The following is a 21,697-nucleotide window of genomic DNA, read 5'->3' as shown; positions in this document are numbered from 1 at the left end:
GAGAAAAATCGAGAGAAAGTACGGGAAGGAGTTTGCAGATGACGCAAGGAACGTATGGTTTGGTCTAAGCGCAGATGGCATTAATCCTTTTGGGGAGCAGAGCAGCAACCATAGCACCTGGCCTGTGACTCTATGTTTGTATAACCTTCCTCCTTGGTTGTGCATGAAGCGGAAGTTCATTATGATGCCAGTGCTCATCCAAGGCCCTAAGCAACCCGGCAACGACATTGATGTGTACCTAAGGCCATTAGTTGAAGAACTCTTACAGCTGTGGAATGGAACAGGTGTACGTGCGTGGGATGAGCGCATGGGGGAAGAATTCGACCTAAAGGCCTTGCTGTTCGTGACCATCAATGATTGGCCTGCTCTCAGTAACCTTTCAGGACAGAAAAACAAGGGATACCGCGCATGCACGCACTGTTTGGATGATACCGACAGTATATATTTGGACAATTGTAGGAAGAATGTGTACCTGGGACATCGTCGATTTCTTCCGAGCAGACATCCCGTAAGAAAGAAAGGCAAGCATTTCAAAGGTGAGGCGGATCACCGGACGAAGCCTCGCCACCGTACTGGTGCTGATGTACATGATATGGTCAAGGATTTGAAGGTAGTCTTTGGAAAGGGTCCTGGCGGACAACCTGTTCCGAATGACGCTGACGGACGCGCACCCATGTGGAAGAAGAAATCTATATTTTGGGACCTGCCCTATTGGAAAGATCTAGAGGTCCGCTCTGCAATCGACGTGATGCACGTGACGAAGAATCTTTGCGTGACCCTGCTTGGCTTCTTGGGCGTGTATGGGAAGACAAAAGATACACCTGAGGCACGGGAGGACCAGCAACGTATGCGTGGAAAAGACGGCATACATCAGGGTCATGCCAGCTACGCTCTTACCAAAGAAGAGAAGGAAATCTTTTTTGAATGCCTGCTCAGTATTAAGGTACCGTCTGGCTTCTCGTCGAATATAAAGGGAATAATAAATATGGCAGAGAAAAAGTTCCAGAACCTAAAGTCTCATGACTGCCACGTGATTATGACGCAACTGCTTCCGGTTGCATTGAGGGGGCTTCTACCGAATAACGTTCGATTAGCCATTGTGAAGCTATGTGCATTCCTCAATGCAATCTCTCAGAAGGTAATCGATCCAGAAATCATACCAAGGTTAGAGAATGATTTGGTGCAATGTCTTGTCAGTTTCGAGTTGGTGTTCCCATCATCCTTCTTCAACATCATGACGCACGTCCTAGTTCACCTATGTGAAGAGATTAACGTTTTGGGTCATGTATTTCTACACAGTATGTTCCCCTTTGAGAGGTTCATGGGAGTCTTAAAGAAATATGTTCATAACCGTGCTAGGCCAGAAGGAAGCATCTCCAAGGGCCATGAAAATGAGGAGGTCATTTAGTTTTGTATTGACTTTATTCCTGACCTTAAGCCGATTGGTGTTCCTGAATCGCGGCATAAGGGCAGACTGGATGGAAAAGGCACGCTAGGAGGGAATCAAAAAATATGTATGGACGGACATTCTCTCACTGAAGCACACTACACAGTTATACAGAATTCCGCCTTGGTGGCTCCGTATATGGACGAACACAAGAATTTTCTACGCTCCAAACACCCGGAGCGGTCTGATGACTGGATTACACGTGAACAAACCAGGAGTTTCGCCGGCTGGTTGCAGACACGTACCATGCATGACGCCTCTATTGAAGATGACTGTACTCGCTGTCCCAGTTACCATCTTCGAATATAATGACTTTCAAAGGGTACGAGATAAATGGTAATACATTTTACACGATCGCCCAAGATAAGAAGAGCACCAACCAAAACAGTGGTGTCCGCTTTGATGCAACAACCAAGACGGGAAAGGAAACATATTATGGTTACATAGAGGAGATATGGGAACTTGACTATGGACGTGGTTTGAAGGTCCCTTTGTTTCGGTGCAAATGGGTCAATATGACACGATATGGGGTAACGGAAGACCCGCAGTATGGAATGACAACAGTGGATCTCAACAATCTTGCGTATGCAGACGAACCATTCGTCCTAGCTAATGATGTGGCACAGGTTTTCTATGTGAAGGATATGTCTACCAAGCCGAGAAAAAGAAAAGATAAGGAAGCGAATGCATCATACGATGAGCCAAAGCGCCACATAGTTCTTTCTGGGAAGAGAAACATCGTGGGAGTGGATGACAAGACAGACATGTCAGAAGATTATGAAAAGTTTGATGAAATTGCTCCATTCACAGTGAATATTGACCCGAGCATCCAGTTAAATGATGAAGATTTTCCATGGCTACGGCGCAAAGGGACACACGCGAAGAAAAAGTTTCACACCCAAAGATCTGGGATGTGATCGGCTTCACTATCATCACTTTCTTCTGTGTTTCACACCCAGGAGGGAATCTCTGTAATAGTTAGGGTAGTTATGTGTTTTGGCATTTGAAACGCGAAGAAATTTTATGTGCAAACAAATTCTTTCATGCATTTACTGATTTTTTCAGCTAAATGACCCTGAAATTGAAAAGCATTTCAAATGAACTCAGAAAAGGTTGAAAGTTGGCATGGTATCATAATTTCACCCACATAGCATGTGCAAAAAAGTAGAGAGGGTTACCGCAAAAACTGGATGCACTTCGTGTACAAAATGGACAATCTCTTTCGAAGTATCAGGGTTTCGGACGAAAACTCATCCGTGACAAAGGCATTTCATTTTTTAAATAACCTAAGCATTACCAAATTGAATATAATGATAAAACACACTAATATTAAACTTAAAAAAAGAATCACTGAAAATCTATTTTCAAAGTTAAGTTATTCATAAACTAGTGATTCACACAAATTTCAAATAATTCAAAATGTAAACTATTCAAATTTGTAAACTACCAGCACTAATAGAAAGTTTGTAATTTTTTGTACCTAAAGCAAAAATATTCACAAAGAAACTCTAAATACAGCAAAAAACAACTCAAAAAAATAAATAAAGCAAAAAAATAAGAAAATAAAAAAGCCCGCCTACTGCGCCACAGCGGTCTGCATACGGCTAGAAACTCAACCTGTTGTTGGGCCAGGATGCGGGCCCGCAAAGGCCCAGTAGGCCCACAGGGCAGCATAGAACATTTAGGCCCAGTACGCCTGCTTTGGAGAGGAGCTCGAGAGAGCTACCGCACTGGGGCTTATAAACCAGTGCGGACGCCCCTCGGCTAGCGAGGTGGGACTAAACATCACGCACCGCACCTGCGCCAGCGCACCACCTTTAGTGCCGGGTGGTGGCTCAAACCGGTATTAAAGGGAGGGTCTTTAGTACCGGTTGGAGCCACCACCCGGTACTAAAGGTGGGCGCTTCCCGCCGCTTGGCCTCGCCAAAATTGACCTTTAGTACCGGTTGGTCGCTCCAACCAGTACTAAAGGCCCATCCTATATAAGAAAACACTTCAAAAAAATCAGTTTCTCATCTGCTTCTTCTCCTTTGCCCCGTCGCCACCCCTTGTCAACGCCCACGTCGCCGCCCCGGCCGTCCCCGTCGCCGCCCCGTCCCGTCCCCGTCGTCCCGTCGTCCCCGTCCCCGTCGTCACCGCCCCGTCCCCATCCCCGTCGTCGCCGCCCGTCGCCGTCCCCGTCGCCGTCCCCCGTCGCCTCGCCTCGCCGGTGAGCTCCTGCCCCGGCCGCCATGTCCACACACACACATTGTTTTTTAGTTTTTTAGTTACAGAAATTTTTCTGTTTTTTAGTTATAGAAATATTAGAAATGTTAGTTATATAGAAATGTTATAAATTTTTCTGTTTTTAAGTTATAGAAATGTTAGCAATTATTCTGTTTATTAGTTATAGAAATATTAGAAATGTTATAGAAATGTTACTTATATATATAGAAATGTTAGAAATTTTAGAATTAGTTTTAGTTAGATGAATTAGATTAATGTCAAATTGTTAGAATTTGCATATAGAATTTTAGTTATCACAATCCAATCATTTAAAAAATGTTACTTTTTGCGGGCATATAGTATTTGTTCTCGACGATGCCCGGCCCGCATCCTCGCCGTCGACCCGTTCGCGACGACGTCCGGCTGACCCATGTTTGGGATTGGGCTCCGCCGGGCTGGCACTGGGAGGTGCTACCTGGAGGGGCGCGCCGCTTGGTGAGGAACCCGGCCTCGGGTCCCGTCGTCGACCCTGATCTCCTTTGGTGGCGTTCGCGTGGGCCACATTCGGTGCAGAGGGAGCCGGCCCCGCCGGAGGTGGTGCGTCGTCGTGTCAGGGAGGAGGACGAGCACGTCCATCGCTACATGGCTGCTATGGACGTCAGTTTCTCCAATACCTGGCAGGTTCTTTGGGCAGATGACCGGAGATAATCCTGTGATGGTTCCTTATCTTTGGGTGTCCACCGCCTGCGCCCCAGGAACCGCGAGTGGCCTAGATTCTTCTATAGTATTCGATCTTTATTAGCTACCTAGCCAGTGATGTATTCGAGATTATATATTATTCGAGACGATGTATTCGAGATTATATATTATTCGAGACGATGCATATTATGTACTATATGATTCAGTTTTTCCTTATTGATTGCATCCATGCATTGTAATTTGAATACTAAATTGTTTTATATTTCTTCTGTATTAGTTAAATAAAAGCTATGGCGGACAATACCGGCAGAGAGGGAGAAGAGGCCCTGTTCGAGATCATACGCAGCCCTAACAGGCCAGATGATCTGAATGAAGCAAATGACGGCTCCCAATATCTGAACAATACCGGGGAGGGTGATGATAAGATATTCGATCTCGACGACCGAGCTGATGAAGTCATGAACTATGATTATGATTATGATGACGCAGACAATGATTATGATGACGAATACAATGTTGATCTTGAAATAACAAAGACTACCGGCGAGGTATATTTATATAAGCAGGCATCTAGTGATCATCACATGTTTTTTTATTTGAAGATATATTAACGAATCGATCTTTCTTCTTTCAGCCCTCCGGATCGAGCAAATCTGCTTCTACAGACAGCAGGACAAAGCGCGGCCCGGGCAAAAAGTTGAAGGAGGGTGTAAAGTACAACATCGATTCCATCAAAGCTAGTGGCGAACCCCTCACGCCTAAGAACATTGCGAACAAGTTCGTTCGTCAGTGCGGAGTTCTTGTGAAGGACCAACTCCCGATCTCCATTCAAGAATGGAAAGAGCCAAAAACTAAACGCCCAGATGTTACTTGGGTCGACGACAGAGCAAAACAAAAGCTTTGGGAATCTCTGATGGAACATTTCACCCTACCAGATTATTTCACTGATGCAGATGTGCAGAAAGTCAAGGACGCTGCTCTTAAGAAGATGGCAATTGCATTCAACACCCACAAGAAAACTGTATGGGCCAACTACCTCGCTGCAGAAAGGAAGACTCCAGAATTGAAGGGAACACTGGAGAAGCAAAGAGAACACTGGCCCTCTTTCATGAAATTCAAGGAATCAGAATTATCTAAGGAACGGTCGAGAAAAAACAAGGCCAATGCCGCAAAAAAGACGCAGTTCCATAGGCTGGGTCCAGGTGGCTACGCGGTGGCAATGGCTAAGTGGGATAAGTCTGAGCAAGAGATGGAGGATGCAGGGGTCACTCCGGTTACTAGGAGCTGGCCCCCCAGGTGCAGAACTTGGTTCTATGCTTATGGGGGGGTGGGGGCGTTGGACCCGAAGACAGGCCTGGTTTCAAAGAAGGCAAGTCTAAAAGGAGCAGAACAAAAGTTACTTGACGCAATAGAAGATGCTCGAAAGGGGGTGTTCACGCCCAACAGAGAGAACGACGAGCTTACGCGCGCCCTGGGAAATCCTGAACACCCGGGAAGAACACGAGGCAAGGGCGTTATTCCCTGGTATGAGGGCTTTCGGAATGGAACGACGACTACAGGACCCGTGCAAGAAAGAAGATGGAGGAGGAGAAGAAGAGGAAGCTGGAGGAGGAGCAGAGGAAGCAGGACGTGGAACGCCTTCAAGGCCTAGAAGCAAGGCACGCGGACTTGGCACTCAAATTCCAGTAGCAGCAGCAGCAGATCGACTCACTTAGCCAGGAAAGGGGGTCTCAGCAGCGGCAGCAGCAAGCGGATGATCATCCAGCATTGGATAGCACCGTCCCATCCATGCCGAGAAGCAGCGTTGGTTCCGCCCCGGGCGACGCACTGCTGGATACATACCCTGTGGATGACATCATAGAGAACACTAACTGTGAGCTACACTTCAAAATGAAGAACATATCCATGAAGGTGGCGGACGCCGTTGCTTTTACAATTACCCCCGAAGCAACCTTCCATTGCGCCCCGATTCCAGCGGGCTATGCTCGTGTCTTGGTTGATGAGGTGGTGGACCCATATTCGGGGCTAGAGCTTGACATTCCTGGAGGTGACGACGAGCACACACTGGGAGAGGCCATACATCGTATCATCCTATGGAGAAAGGATTGCATCATCTTTCGAAGTCCACCGACACCGCGTCTGCCGACTCCTCCTCGAAGTCCGCCACCGTGTCAGCAGACTCCCGCTCCTCCAAGTCCATGAACGCGTGAGCAGACTCCTGCTTCAAGTCCGGCACAGCGTCAGGCCACTCCTCCTGTTTCAAGTCTGACACCGTGTCAGGCCACACCTCCTGCTTCAAGTCCGGCACAGCGTCAGGCCACACCTCCTGCTTCAAGTCCGACACCGTGTCAGGCCACACCTCCTGCTTCAAGTCCGGCACAGCGTCAGGCCACTCCTCCTGCTCCAACTAAGCCACGTCAGCCGTCTCCGCCGCCTAAGCAATCGCAGAAGAGACACGCCGCAGCTATGGTGCGTAGCGGTACGAGTCGAGGTAGTACAGAAGTACAGGCGGAGACAAGCGATATAAATATGGTCCAAGCAGCCTCGCTCCTCTTCCTCAGAGGCCTTACGACATGACCGAGGAGCAAAACGATGCAATAGTGCGGGCCGAAGTGGACGCTCATTTTGGACCGAAACCGGCAACGCCGCCGAGGGAGAAAGTGCCTGAGGAAAAGATTGACCACTTCATTCGTATGGCTAGACCACCAGCTCCCAAGCCTGTTGACTCAGACTATGAGCGCCAAATCAGGAAGGCACATCGAGCACGACTACAGAAAGAAGCGAGCTCGAGCTCGAGCCAACAAGCAGCTGTCAAAAAATGCGGGAAAACCGTTCCCCAGCTGGGAGAACAGGCGGCGCAATCGACCCCCCCCCCCGCTTGTTGTGCCAACAACACATGAGAGTACGCGCGCCCAATATTATTGTGGGCAAACCGTTTACGTTCCCGAGCTGGGCGATGTGGTAATAACCGAGGAGCATATAATGCAGGCTGAAATGCTCAAGATCACTGTTGGACAACTCCTCGATATCGAGCCCATGTCTCCGCTTAGAGAGGAGGAAATAAAACGGAAATATGTCCGGGGCCAACCTTTGGTCGAGCCCGAGGAGGTCAAGAACCTCCCAACGAGAATGTATGAATTGCATGATTGGTACATGAAAATTACCAAGATTTCCAATCGAGAGTCCCTCATGGTGCAAGTCGAGGAAGATCATTACTTCAATAAGAAAGCTCTGTCCGTTGAGTATTCAGAACTATTTCAGTTATTCAATCAAGATGCACTCGACAAATCTATCGTCAGTTGCTATTGTCTGTAAGTGATTTCTTTCTGTAATTTAAGTCTCAAGCTAGCTCTAGTGCTCATTGATTGATCATTAATTACCTGTAATTATATATCCTCACTATATATTCTTTTCTGTGGTATTATGCAGGATGAAGATGTATGAAATGAAAAAAGCTGGACGCTATGGCATTGGGTTCATTGACCCAAATACCGTTAATGAATACACATGGAAATTGGAATGGTGTAGACAAGATGTAGAGAAAAACATGGTAGAGTTCTTGAAGCGCCTCAATAGCAATGAAGATATACTACTTCCTTACAACTTCGAGTGAGTCACACTGTCTTGTACTACAAATTCTGTTTTTGCTTACTAGCTAGATGTTAATAAGTGTATAGGGTTTAGGGTTATAGTTGATTAGTGTTATGCACATGCCCGCTTAATTTATACATGCAAACGTATGCGCATGCAGCTTCCACTGGATCTTGTTAGACATTAAAGTTGACGAAGGAAAAGTTGAAGTACTGGACTCACTACTTAAAAAAGATAGTGACTACAGCATCGTGAAGGGGATAGTCGACAGGTTATTTCAATCATTATTAACTATATCTCGGCCTATTTAGTTCGTCATTTCCTGATATGAACTATTTTTAATAACCCCTTTATTAATTTTCTTTGCCGGCGGGCAGGGCTTGGGCAAAGTACATCAAGGTGACTCCAGGAAAATGGCGACAAAAGCTATGTTGGTATCGACCCAAGGTAAGTAATTAAGTAGTACTAGCTAGCTAGCTACCATCTCTTTAATTCTTGTTTCAATACCATTAATTAATTAACATGCTTGATTAATTATTATCTGATTAAATTCTATTCTCGTAAAGGCCCTGAAGCAGGCGCCGGGGACTGAAGTGTGTGCATACTACGTTTGCGAGAACATTCGCATGATGGCGTCCGAAAGGAGCAGATCTGATAGACAGGACTGGGTACGTTTGCCAGAACACTATTCACAAATCTTACATGATTGTCGATATCTAGTCACACAACTAATACACATGCATATTGATCTCCTTCTTAACAGTTTAAAGAGGTGCGGGACCAGCTCCTACCAACAGAGCGCATACGAGCACTTCAAGAGGAAATAGCGGGATTTTTGCTCGACCAGGTCATAGATCCCAAAGGAGAATACTATTACCCGCTACCGCCCACATGAACCACTTGTCATCGTGCTCCGAAGGCACCAAGGCAACATGTAGGAGAAATTGTATATATATATATACATGTGTATGTGTGAATAATTAATGATGGTTGTGAGACATTCGATTATATATATATATATGATCGGTTCTACGAGAAAATCTATTTATATATATATATATGCATAATGTGTACAATATACAGTTTCGTAAAATACCAGCAAACAAAAAAGAATTAAATGGAAAACACAAAATTAATGGAAAAATAAAAATTAAAACCAACCCCCCCCCCCAAACATTTAGTACCGGTTGGTGCTACCAACCGGTACTAATGGTCTACCAGCACCCGGGCCTGGCTCATGCCACGTGGTGGCACTTTAGCGCCGGTTCGTGCCGAACTGGTAGTAAAGGGGGGGGCCTTTAGTCTCCACTCTTTAGTGCCAACCGGCACTAAAGGCCCTTACGAACCGGCGCTAAAGCTCGGTTCTGCACTAGTGTCCATTCCCTGCTACCGAACCCTGCTAGTGTTTTTTTGCGAAAAAGAACCTGCTAGTGTTGCGCCACCACCTTTAAGCCCTTCTCTTTGCATTGCCCTCCTTTGATCCGCTTGTGCCACCCTCCACCGACACCTTATATGGATTCCCCATTGTTGCTAGTCCAAGCCTTCGTGCCATCGCCACCACCTTTAAGCCCTTCTCTTTGCGTCGCCCTCCTTTGATCCACTTGTGCCACCCTCCACCGACACCTTATATGGATTCCCCATTGTTGCTAGTCCGAGCCTCTGTGCCATCGCCACGGGGCCTTCCACTCCCCACCCCCTCCCTTGATGTGGCCTTAGCCGACCCTTCACGTCGAATGCCATCCATGGAGCCCACCATCGGCAGGATGGCTTCCTCGTCATGGACCGACGGGTCCCATATGCTCTCTGGAAAACTAGACCTCGTTGCCGTTGTCGCCTCTTCCTTCATTAGATGATGCCCTATAGGCCGCCCGGAGGGGGTGTCCGGCGAATACCCGATACCATCGCTACGCAAGGAAAAATCATTGCCTTGTTGGCCATCGCCGCCCTCCCACAACGAGGTATAATGTCGCATGGTACCCACCTTTGTGTCGATGATTTTTTGCTACAATTTTGCTACGTTTAGTAGTGCTATTTTTTCTATGGTTAGTTTGATTCAACCGGATGCAATGGTTTTGTTTTATATTAGATTAGTTAGGTTTAGGTTGATTAGGTGCTTATTAATTTATTTAGCTATAGGTTAAGCATAGGCTAACTATTTGTTAATTCAAGCATGATCATGGCTATGTCAATTTAAATGATGTCATGCCTATGTCCACTATGTATATCCCTCATCTTTTATTCCCTCTCGCCTTATGTATACTTAAAATTCCTCTTAATCTACTCTATCAAAATTTGAAAATAAAAATATCACTGTCTTTACTAACTTCGCTTGTCGTGCTAATGATGCAATAGCAAGTTGATGTTTTACCAGCCAGATAAGTTGGGACTTCATTCTCAACTTGGTTAGGAATTCTATATTTTCAAGACTTAAATATAAAAATAGCTAATTATGCTATGAATAAAGTTCCCATATATTGTTGTGATAAACTGGCTTGCTCTTGCACTACATATGGTTCGCTTCCATACGCCGTCCAGGAGAAATACCACACGCGATCCTTATAGGTGTTACGCCTTTTTTCTCATGGTTTTGCTACATCAACAAGGGTATCACGATGCAGGCATAATATTTGTGGTTTGCTTGGTGTTAACACTAGTCATATGCAATAATTGTTCATGTTTCTAGAGTTGATCAGTAAACGACAATGCTTTTGAAGGTGAGTCTTCAGGTTGTTACACTTATTCATATATACAAAAGAGCAAAGAGTGAGCGGAGTTGGAAATTGTAGCTCCCATTGCAGGCGGCAAGCTTCAGTGACGCCATCGTTGCTGCCTTTGTGTCTCTCCGTGAGTTTGGCTTAGAAATAGGGAAGGTTTGGACCTTGTGACGGTTTGATCGCTATGGTTTTTAATTATTAAACCTAATAACAACCCCAAGAGTCTAGACCCACATTTAACAAATATGGGTGATGGGAGGCCCATATTCAAAATTGAGCACATCGATTAGAGCTCAGAGTTCGTTGAATTCTATTGTAACTTCGCTGCTCTCCAGGTAAGGTAATGGATTTGAATCGTGTGTGTATGTGTTCATAAGGACATAAATAAATAATAGCAATTGATATAAAATTTAAGAAAAGAATAACTCTATACTAACGAGAGATGACATCCTCCATCACACAAATTGCCACCAAATACATGGCAAAAAACATCCTTGAAAAAGAAGATGACACCAGGGAACTGATACAGACGAAATGGTGCCACAAAATTGAACTAATCCCTTCACTAATTGCCCACTAATCCTCCTGAATTTGCTGTGAGCCCCCTCCAATCAGATGTTACCACCTCATCGTATAAATTTAACTCCCTATGATTAGTCCGTAAGTACACCAGAACTCGACCAAACTTACAGCCACTTCTATATATAAGAGCATCTTCAGCCATGTACCTCTAATTCGACCTCTCAAACGCCCATGGAGCCCCTATTTTTTCATTCATCTAGTCACAATCCTCATTTTCTTGCTCATATGTCTTGTCACTTGCACGTGATTGGTGGAGATAAAGAGAGAGAAAGAAAAGAATGAATAAAGAAAGAGAAAAGGTGGTCCAGGGTGGGGCCGCGTCCTATGTGGCGGATTGACCGGGCACGCCCGGGCGTGTCCGTGAGCCCTTATATCCTCCCCATATTTGAGATGGATATGAGAGTTCGTGGATAGCCCGGACATATAGGGAGGATATGAGAGGTCCGATTGAGTCAAGTTTTTACTACTTTTTGTATCTCTCTCCTGTCCGGTCAGTGGTTCCCACGCTCACCCGGTCAATTTGAGGAGTCCGGCTGTGTAGATGCTCTAAGTGATATCCTGAAGAGAAGAGAGGCGTGATATCCAGGTCCAGCAGGCTATACTCCGGCATGCCACTGGGTAGCACTCGCAGCTCCCTTGATCTAATCTACTTGCAACTGCAACTTTAATCTAATCTACAAGTGTACGCACCCTAGTACAAAAATCGAGATTAAAATAAAATAAATGAACAATATACTAGTGTACCATAGTATATATTTGATCCTGCCAGCTTAGCACTAAGTTTGGGTTGATCCATCTCCATCTACATCTATAAAGCAGGAAGCTTCCTTGTCCCTTTCTTAAGAAGCAGATCCAACGAACTTCTGATCGACTTGCATGTCCACTGGTTAGTGTGTACTGTGTAGTGCCGTCCACTGGCCACTGCTCCTCCGTGACTTCCTCCGCCGTTAATTTCCTGCTTCGCCGCCCCCTCGTCTCATCGACAAGTTTGTCCCAGAATTTGAAGCTGCAACCCTACTACTGCCCGGCCGGTATGTAATTGTGCATACACCATCGCTTCTCAGTTGTACTTGATCGCGAGCATTAGTTACATCAGCACATTTTCTTTCGCTGTGCGTGTAAAAATTCACATGCATGTATACTCTGTAATGTACAATTGTGCAATTTTAGAGGATATACACTATGATAGAGACTTGGGGAAACTATAGGCAACTCAATATTAACAAATCCATGGACAAAATCAATGTGTTTCTTGTACATGATAATGTACTATGCATTTGCATTTTTGTGGATTCTTTTGGTTCATTTCTAATTGTTCGTATCTGAAGTTCTAAACCGAAACCGTGAAAAATAATCCAGGAGAGGAGCAATCAGCATGGCTGCAGGGCCGTTGGAGCTCTGGAACCACCGGTCGATGCAGATCCTGGTCCTCCTCAGCCTTGGGCTCCAACTCGTCCTCTTCGTCTTCGCCGGGATCCGCCGGCGTCAAAACCTCCCGGTGCGGAGGCTCCTCCTGTGGCTAGCGTACCTCATGGCCGACTCCACGGCCGTGTACGCCGTCGGCCACCTGTCGTTCGGCAGCACGGTGCGCGAGCACCGGCTGGTGGCGTTCTGGGCGCCGTTCCTGCTGCTGCACCTCGGCGGCCCGGACAACATCACTGCCTACGCGCTCCAGGATAACCAGCTCTGGCTCCGCCACCTCCAGATTCTCGTCGTGCAGGTTCTCGGAGCGGGCTACGTCCTCTACAAACACATCGCTGTCGCCGGCGGCGAGGACGGGAAGTTCCTCCGGGGCGCCTCCTACATGATGTTCGCCGTCGGCGTCGTCAAGTACGCGGAGAGGACATGGGCGCTCAGGTGCAGCACCCTGGAGAGCATAGGCGCCTCCCTCAAGACGCGGCTGCCGGCCATCCACAAGCATTACCACCCTCAGGACAACGCCACGGAGGAGGAGTTCAACCTGCGCCGTGCTCACTCGCTGTTCCACATCTGCAAGCGAGCCATCGTCGACTCCTCGGTGGTCGAGGAGGACTTCGTGGACAGCCTAGAAGAGGAGGACGCCAACAAACTGATACATGGCGTGGAGCTGTGGACGCTGATGGAGCTCGAGCTCTCCCTCATGTACGACGTCTTGTACACCAAGGCGGCCGTGGTGCACACCTCCATGGGCTACCTGATCCGCGTCATCTCGCCGCTCACCGCCGCCGTCTCGCTGGTGCTGTTCCAGCTCACCCCCAAGGACGGCCACGACAGAGCTGACGTGGCCATCACCTACGTCCTGCTGGGTGGCGCCGTGTTCATGGAGACGACATCGCTGCTGAACGCGCTGGCATCGTCGTGGACGTTTGCATTCCTGAGCAGCACCAGGTGGCAATGGCTTCGGTACGGGGTCCTATGCAACGAGAGGTGGGACAAGCTCCGGCGTGCGGTCGTGTGGCTTCACCATCTCGTCAAGCAAGGTGATAGCAGGTACAAGTCAAGAAGGTGGTCCTACACCATCGGGCAGTACAACTTGCTGCACTTCTGCACACGCCCCGCTGACACGCCATTCACCAGCCCCCTGCTCGGGAGGCTAGCCAGGGCGCTGGCACTCGACGAGTGGTGGAACAGGAGGCACTACTCGGCGACCGTCGAGATGTCTGGTGAGATCAAGCTTCGCATCGCTCTGTACATGAGGCGGTTGTACACCGGAGGGAAGTTCAACTCAGGTATGCTAAGGAAGAAGTGGGGTGAAGAACCGCTGGTACGCCGTGGGCTTTACAGCGGCGTCCTCATGGACTCCCTCGGTGTCGAGTTCCAGGAGGGGATCATCATCTGGCACATTGCCACCGAGGTCTTCCTCACCAAGAGCGAGAAAGCCAAGGCCGTGGACGCCGCGCCTAGTGTGCATGCCATTAGGGTCATGTCCGACTACTTGATGTTCCTTCTGGTGCAACGTCCCTACATGTTGCCGGGCCAGCCCCAAAAGAGGTTGTACCAACGGACCTGCGAAAGGCTGGTCACCAAGCGATCGGTTGATCCTAGGTACCCAAGCCGTGCACGCGTCGTCAAGGATCTGTTCCGGATGCGTGATGCCCCACACTCCAGCATTTCTAGGGTCGCCGAGAGAGAGGAGCTCGCCAATAACTTGTACGACGAATATGAGAACCAGGAGTTCAGCCACCTTGCTCCTCGTCTCACGCACATGGCTCGACTCGCCAAGGAGCTGCTGGAGAAGGAGAAGGATGGCGCGACCGACTCCTTGGGGCTTGTCCTTGACGTGTGGATGGACATTCTCGTCTACGCGAGCAACAAGTGCAGCAGGGAGTCCCATGCCCAGAAGCTCAACAGTGGAGGCGAGTTGACGACCATCTTGTGGCTTATGGCAGAATACATCTACCAAGCATCGATTGCCCAAAAAGATGATGTACTATAATTCATTATTGTCATGCATGTTACCATCATGTAACTGGATGTGTACTCCTTAGGGAATCCGCATGGGTGATACCCTAGCTACCGCCACCCATGTACCAATTCTCTTCCCTCGCTCCATTCATTGTCACAACTCACCAGAGGATGTCAGCAACTGAAGGTCGCTTCGTCATCAGTGGTAGCAGAGGCAGGTTCTCTCCCATGGTGTGATGGCTGCCCTGATCATTGCGGCCCATGTCGGACGGTGGGGATTGCCAATAGGCGGCCCTGGCGCAGATCACCTACGTCCTGCTACAATTTTTTCACCGGAGTAAAGCTGCAGTCCATTCAGAATTTTAAATTGTTCTAAATCTAGGCCGCTTAAGATTATTATTTTTAGATCAACTCTCCGTGTGTTGAGCCATCCAATGTCTTAGCAACACCGAATTAGAAACAAAAAAATGACGTTTGACTTTGGTAGATCCTAGTAATTTAATTTGTAAAGAACGTGCCTTGAATAAAACGCTCAATTAGTGAGCTTTGTTGATTAACATCTCTATTATGCCATTTGCAAACAAAAAAAACCATCTCTATTATGCCATTTTTTTCTTCTCACCCGACTTTGGCCTCCAGATCCAATTGCTGCCGCTTACTATTCAACGTTGAATCTGAGGTTGGCCCGTAGGCACATGCCAGAGACTATATTTATCTACCCATTGGCCAATCCCCAGATTCCAAATTTAGTATTGTGCAGCTAACTAGCAAACCATGAGCTGGTCGGCAAGGTGATAATGCAATGACCACATGCGTGATTCCTCGCCATCTTTCCGGTTATTCGCCTCTTGTTTCTCATCCTGGCGTCTACTAGGAGTTAGGAACGGCTCTCGTGTCTTATTTTGGCCCGCTTCGATAGGCGATCCTCCAGCGTGTGGAAATCCTGAACTTCAGATTTCGGCGCACGAGGCGTGAGATTTCTGGGGAAGGCGAGGTGGCTTTGCTCAGTTGTTCTAGTCAAAGCTAACTAGATCTGAAGCACGTACCAACGCAAATTAGTGCTCCTACTCCTGGGTTGCTATTGGTTTTTGATGAATATATAAGTATGCTTTGGTCCCTCAAATTTACAAAAAGTCTAAACTTGTCCTTTGTCTTTTTAGTTGTTGACATTTAGTCCATGTTTGAAAACCGGAGATCCAAAACCAAAAATGAGGGAAAACCGCAGGCGTGTCATTGGTTTCTCTCTTCTCTCTCATACATCACCAACATTTTTCTCAATCATCTAGTGTGCATTCGGCTGCACGGTAAGGCGTGTGACGAGGCAGCAACGCTGCTGCCGTTCACACGCGAGTCCATATGGAGGATCCCCCGAGTGGCCAGAGGAGATCTTCAAGCTCATCGTGATGTGTGGCTCTCTTGGCCTCCCTGGCCATGACTTCATGAGACTTCTCACCCTACTGTTCTAGGCACATGTCTGCGCCGCAAGGACGAGCTATCGGGGATGAGTCACGCAACAGACGTAGGTTACTTAAGATCGTAGATCCATTATCGCCGCGAAAGTCAGAGCCGCACGGCAGCAGGAAGGGCGCCGCGGCCGCTGGCCCTGTCTAGCTCGCTGGTCGCCGCCACGACACCGACGAAGCAACAGCCGCACACTACACCGCCTGAAGCCACACCTAAGGAAAAGCCGATGTCGACAGGGAGAAGCATGACCTGATTCAGAGGGGAAAACACCACCACTGTATGCCCTGCCACGGTACCGCCACCATCCACCGCTGGGGCTCAGCCTGACGGCATCCTTCGGCGACAGCAAGGGACAAGAGGAGGCAGGTGGGTGGCGGCGGAGGTAGGAAGGATTTCCTATCGAGGTTCCCATGAGGGCGGCGCGGGGGCTCTTGCCATCTTGCTATGAGGGTTTAGGGCATGGATCTCCTTGATTCACGGGATTAGGTCCTTTGATTCATGGGATTTTATAGGATTATGATCCTATGGATTTATTCTTGTGGTAGATGTTTGATTTGCATGAATGCCATCATTATTTCCCTAGTCTCTTTTATTGAGGATTTTCCATGTGGTATGATCTCTTTGAAAGAATCCCGTGGTTTTGCTATAATGCCATCAAACACCCAGTAGTGTATATTCCTGTGTTTTCAATTCCATATATTGAAGTGAGCAGGACATAGCAATCGTCCATTATTTATATTCCCTCATTTTTCATACCCTATAAATCAAAGGAGCCCTTATATGTTGTTCCATTGCAGGCAGCAAACTCCAGCCCCCACTACATAATGACTACTCGTTGGGCGCATCCAAGCGGAGGGGCCTGGTACCAACCAGCTGCATAGCGCCTCCCCTCCAAGATACCGACGATGCAAGGTGATGAGGTGGCGCCTGCAACTGCAATCAGTCATCGTGGCTCCAAGCAGCGCATCTGCCAAGGTAGCGGTGGGGGGCCAACTGATAGAACAATCGGTGTTTTGTGTGTCGACGCCCTGGTTGAAGGACGCAACCCGGTGTAAGAGCAGCACAAGTTATATTTAAGGCTAGTCTATGACGTTACAAGAGAACACCGACGGGTACGTTGTAAGAGCAGCACTAGGAGATCCCCTCAAAGTTATATTTGCGGCAAAACAATTGTTTAGAGATTTAACCCCTAGGTAGCAAGCAGATCCCCTATACATATCAATCCTTAAAATTATAAATGCCAACTGCTCAAAAAGTCATCATTTGAACTAAATTTAGTCCAACAAGGGCAAACTCTTAGGATAACTAGGGTGACGGCGTCGTACACCGCTGCCACTGTTGCCGGCCACCTTAGGGGCCACTCCACCGCCCTTGGTGCGTCCCCAGCACTGGCACCCTTTTCCTCTCCTCCTTGGTCGTCGGCATGAGATTCAGTTGGTTTTGTCTTCGTCGTTGCCATCATCGCAGAGGCTCAATTCATCTTTGATGAGGCCCAATGTGGTTGAATTGCTTGTGATGGTTGTGAAAGCATAAAACTTTACTAGATCAACCCATATCCATGTGTTGTAAGCGAATCCCAAGCGGAACTTCTTTGCTTGTGATGGTTGCGAAAGCAAGGTTTATGCCAAATCCCTTTATGTTTGCAATTAGGTATGCAGATCTTGTTGCTCCGAACATTACACACGCTGAGAGGATTCGCTTACAACACATGGATATGGGCCGATCTAGCAAAGTTTTATGTAACCAAAATGTTAGACTACTACTGTTGATCACCGAGAGAAAAGTAAGATTATGCGCTCACAGATGCACGTGAGAAGCAAATTCAAATTAACAAAAAGCTACTTTTTTCTTGCGGAGAAACAAAAAGCTATTTCAAATCAACAAGATGCAAGACCAAAGAAGAAAACTTAACAAGTTTCCCCTTGCACTCGTAGCTACTGTAAATATATTGTTCATGCTCCCTGGATCATCAGCAGTTGTCTTTTTTATGGGAGCCAATGCACTGATGATTCTTAGGCGACGACGGGTAAAGCTTTCTTGTGTGTATTTTTTATATGCTTTATTTATACCTTGATGCTTAACCTAGTTTGATGTTGATATGGTGTCTATAACGTTGCCTGGAACTCGACCCGGGAGGGTCGAGAATGAGACCGGATTGCATGCGCCACTGCCAACATAGTGACCAGGTGCATCATGATCCATAGCTCGGGCCCGATTCTTAACAAGGATCGCGTCCGGCTGGGGTCAGCCATAGCAATCGATGTCTATTCTCCCTTCGGGGAGCGGCATCCTTTCACGGCGTATGCCGCGAATCGGGATCACCAAGGCAGTTTCAGAAATCTCACAAAACGCGAATTTTCAACGGAGAATCAAAGATGCATGGCGGTGCTCTGGTCTACCGGATGCGCCGAAGGAGGCAGCCGGAGTGGCCCGGAGGGTAGTCAGGCTCCGGAATGACGAAGGAGGCCGGGGGCGTCATCCGCATCGGCAGTGGCGGAGCTTGCTCCAAAAAGCTGGGCGGGCTGGTGGGCCTGGCTGCAAGGGATTCTTACTAGCTGGCTGGGTGGGCTGTGTAACGCCCCGAGACCGACGCTCTAGATGCCTTCCTTGTTTTGCGAGTCAGTTGTGTTTTTTTATTTGTTTGTTGCATCTCATCATGGCATCATCCGCATTGCATCGGCACTCGCTGCCGTCATTGTTTTTAAAAACATGCATCCGGTCGTAGTTGCCGCGTTTCCCCCTTGCTTTCGTTGACCGTTCCGAGACCAACCGTGTTTCGGTTCCCTCTTGTCAAACCAACCAACCTCTCTCGTCAGCCCGCGATCCCCTCCCGCGCGTCCGAAAGTTGTCCCGTACCCGACCCGGGTTGTTGTTACCGTTGGGTCCGGATCATCCCCAAACATCTACAAAACATCACCGTTTTCTTTGTTGGACTCTCCTAGCCTATTTTTCTCGATCGTCCGATTTAAATCGGAGGGCCCAAATAGCCTCTAATCTAATCCCATGAGATATATATTAGTCCAACCCTAGAAATTAGGAGCCTTGTCCCATCCGGCCGCCGCCAGCATCTCCCACCTCGGGATCCCTCCAGATCCACTCTCTCTCCTTCCCTCGTTTTCCCCACCGGACCAATCCATCTCCCACCTCGACTCCGAGTGCCCTGCAGCCTCCCGCGTCTGATCCAGGGAGAGCAGCACCCTCCCGAGCTCCTCCATGTCGTGCTCCTCCTCGAGCCCGAGGACGTGCCTCCTTTGCTCGATCCCCACCGCGACAAGGCCAGCCCCTGTCGCCCTTCTCCTTTTCCTCCGTCCTTCTCCACCTCCCTAATCTCTCTGCTCCCTCTCTGCTGCTATGGTCAGGTGCCTCGTCGTCCGCGCCAAGACCAGCTAGCAGGCGTTCGTCGTCCTGAACCTCGCCGGGATCCACCTCCCCTCGTCCAGATCGGCCGGTCTCCGCCATCCCCGTCTTCGTCAACTGCGAGGAGCGCCGACGCCTGTCTTCGTCGCCACCCACAGGAGCTTCCCCGCCGCCGGATCGGGCCGCCTCCGCCCGGTTCCTCTCGCGCCCCGCCGGACCTTCTTCCTCCGCATCCGGCCACGCCGGCGGCAAGCCCTGCCTCCGCGCCAAGCCCTCCCGCTGCCGCCTCGCCAGCCTCGCTCACGCCCTGCTCGCCGGCGCCAAGTCCCTGTTGCCGTTGCTCTGCTTCCCTGTCGAGCAGAGGACGACCCTGCCTCGAGCGCACGCCTGTGACCGAGCGCACCCCGCATCGCTCCCTTTGACCAGCGTCTGGGCCACTTCCAGCCCAGCAAGGTCCAGCGCCACCTCAGCCTTCCCTCCAGCCGGCATGCATGCTCCCCTCTTGGGCCTCCTCCATCGACCGGGCCACGAGCCCATGTGAGCAGTCCCCCTCTCCTGTACACTGTTGGCCCAGATAGTTTCAGCCCGTGGATGTGTTTTTTTTTCCTGGACGAATTTGCTAAATATCCTGTGCATGCATATTTACAGATAAATGCCATCATATTAAAGTGTTAATAAGTATTTATCCATGCATCCAAATTAAACATGTCATATATGTAAAATGTTTAGATTTCTGTCTAGTTTCACAATATGCTGCTCTCATCCATGTTTAAGATGTTTAAGTGCTGTTTACATTTATTTTACATAAATAACATGCTAAAACGATTTATTTCATAACTAAATAACCGTAGCTCGGATTATAATAAACTTTATATGTAAATGGGGTAGAAAAATGCATAGATTAACATGGTGCACTTCATTTTGCTGTTTAACAATATTAAAATTGCGTTTATGGCAGTACAGTACCAAATCTAAATTATGGACATGAGGATTTTCCGGAAATTGTTGTTTGTTGTTCCGGCCTTATTTAAACTTGCCTAGATAGGTTGTTTAATTATGATGCACCCCTTGCCATGTTAATCAACATTTAATATTGTTGGGTACATAACCGAGAGAGAACTAAATAATTGATGTGGTGTTTCGTCAATATGCAACTCGTTGCATATTGAGCTCCACTTAATTTGTAGTGGGGTTTGTTGCATTTTCCCATGCCATACCTCATTTAAACCGGACATGCATCATACTTGATTGTGCATCATGCCATGTGTATGTGGTGGTTGTTCACTATGTTGTTTGTTTCTTTCCGGTTTGCTTCTCCCGTTAGCTTCGGTTTCGTTCCGGAGTTGTGAGGATTCGTTCGACTACATTCGTTTGTCTTCTTCATGGACTCGTTCTTCTTCCTTGCGGGATCTCAGGCAAGATGACCACCCCTCGAAATCACTTCTATCTTTGCTTTGCTAGTTGCTCGTTCTATTGCCATGCCGTGCTACCTACCACTTGCTATGTCATGCCTCCCATACTGCCATGTCAGCCCCTAACCTTTTCACCCTTCCTAGCAAACCGTTGTTTGGCTATGTTGCCGCGTTTACTCAGCCCCTCTTATAGCGTTGTTAGTTGCAGGTGAAGTTGAAGATTGCTCCTTGTTGGAAGATAATTATGTTGGGATATCACAATATCTCTTATATTATTAATGCATCTATATACTTGGTAAAGGGTGGAAGGCTCGGCCTTATGCCTGGTGTTTTGTTCCACTCTTGCCGCCCTAGTTTCCGTCATACCGGTGTTATGTTCCTTGATTTTGCGTTCCTTACGCGGTCGGGTGATTTATGGGACCCCCTCGACAGTTCGCTTTGAATAAAACTCCTCCAGCAAGGCCCAACCTTGGTTTTACCATTTGCCTACCTAAGCCTTTTTCCCTTGGGTTCTGCAGACTCAAGGGTCATCTTTATTTACCCCCCCCCCCCCCGGGCCAGTTCTCCTTCGAGTGCTGGTCCAAACCGAGCGATGTCTGGCGCCCCCTGGGCAACCAGGGTCTATGCCAACCCGACGTCTGGCTCATCCGGTGTGCCCTGAGAACGAGATATGTGCAGCTCCTATCGGGATTTGTCGGCACATTCGGGCGGCTTTGCTGGTCTTGTTTTACCATTGTCGAAATGTCTTGTAACCGGGATTCCGAGACTGATCGGGTCTTCCTGGGAGAAGGAATATCCTTCGTTGACCGTGAGAGCCTATAATGGGCTAAGTTGGGACACCC

The 21,697-nt window shown here is 48.2% G+C and overlaps 1 protein-coding gene across 1 annotated transcript; it reads left to right on the top strand.

The window, feature by feature from the left end:
- Positions 1-12,091: 12,091 nt before the first annotated feature.
- LOC123048289 (uncharacterized) lies at positions 12,092-14,729 on the top strand. The gene is made up of 2 exons (XM_044471422.1): positions 12,092-12,269; positions 12,598-14,729. The coding sequence occupies exon 2, from the start codon at positions 12,614-12,616 to the stop codon at positions 14,651-14,653; it is 2,040 nt and encodes a 679-aa protein (XP_044327357.1). The 5' UTR covers positions 12,092-12,269; positions 12,598-12,613; the 3' UTR covers positions 14,654-14,729.
- Positions 14,730-21,697: the final 6,968 nt, after the last annotated feature.

This window comes from Triticum aestivum, chromosome 2D, assembly GCF_018294505.1.
Source record: "Triticum aestivum cultivar Chinese Spring chromosome 2D, IWGSC CS RefSeq v2.1, whole genome shotgun sequence".
Taxonomy (NCBI): Eukaryota; Viridiplantae; Streptophyta; class Magnoliopsida; order Poales; family Poaceae; genus Triticum; species Triticum aestivum.
This window is presented reverse-complemented; position numbering and strand designations above follow the sequence as displayed.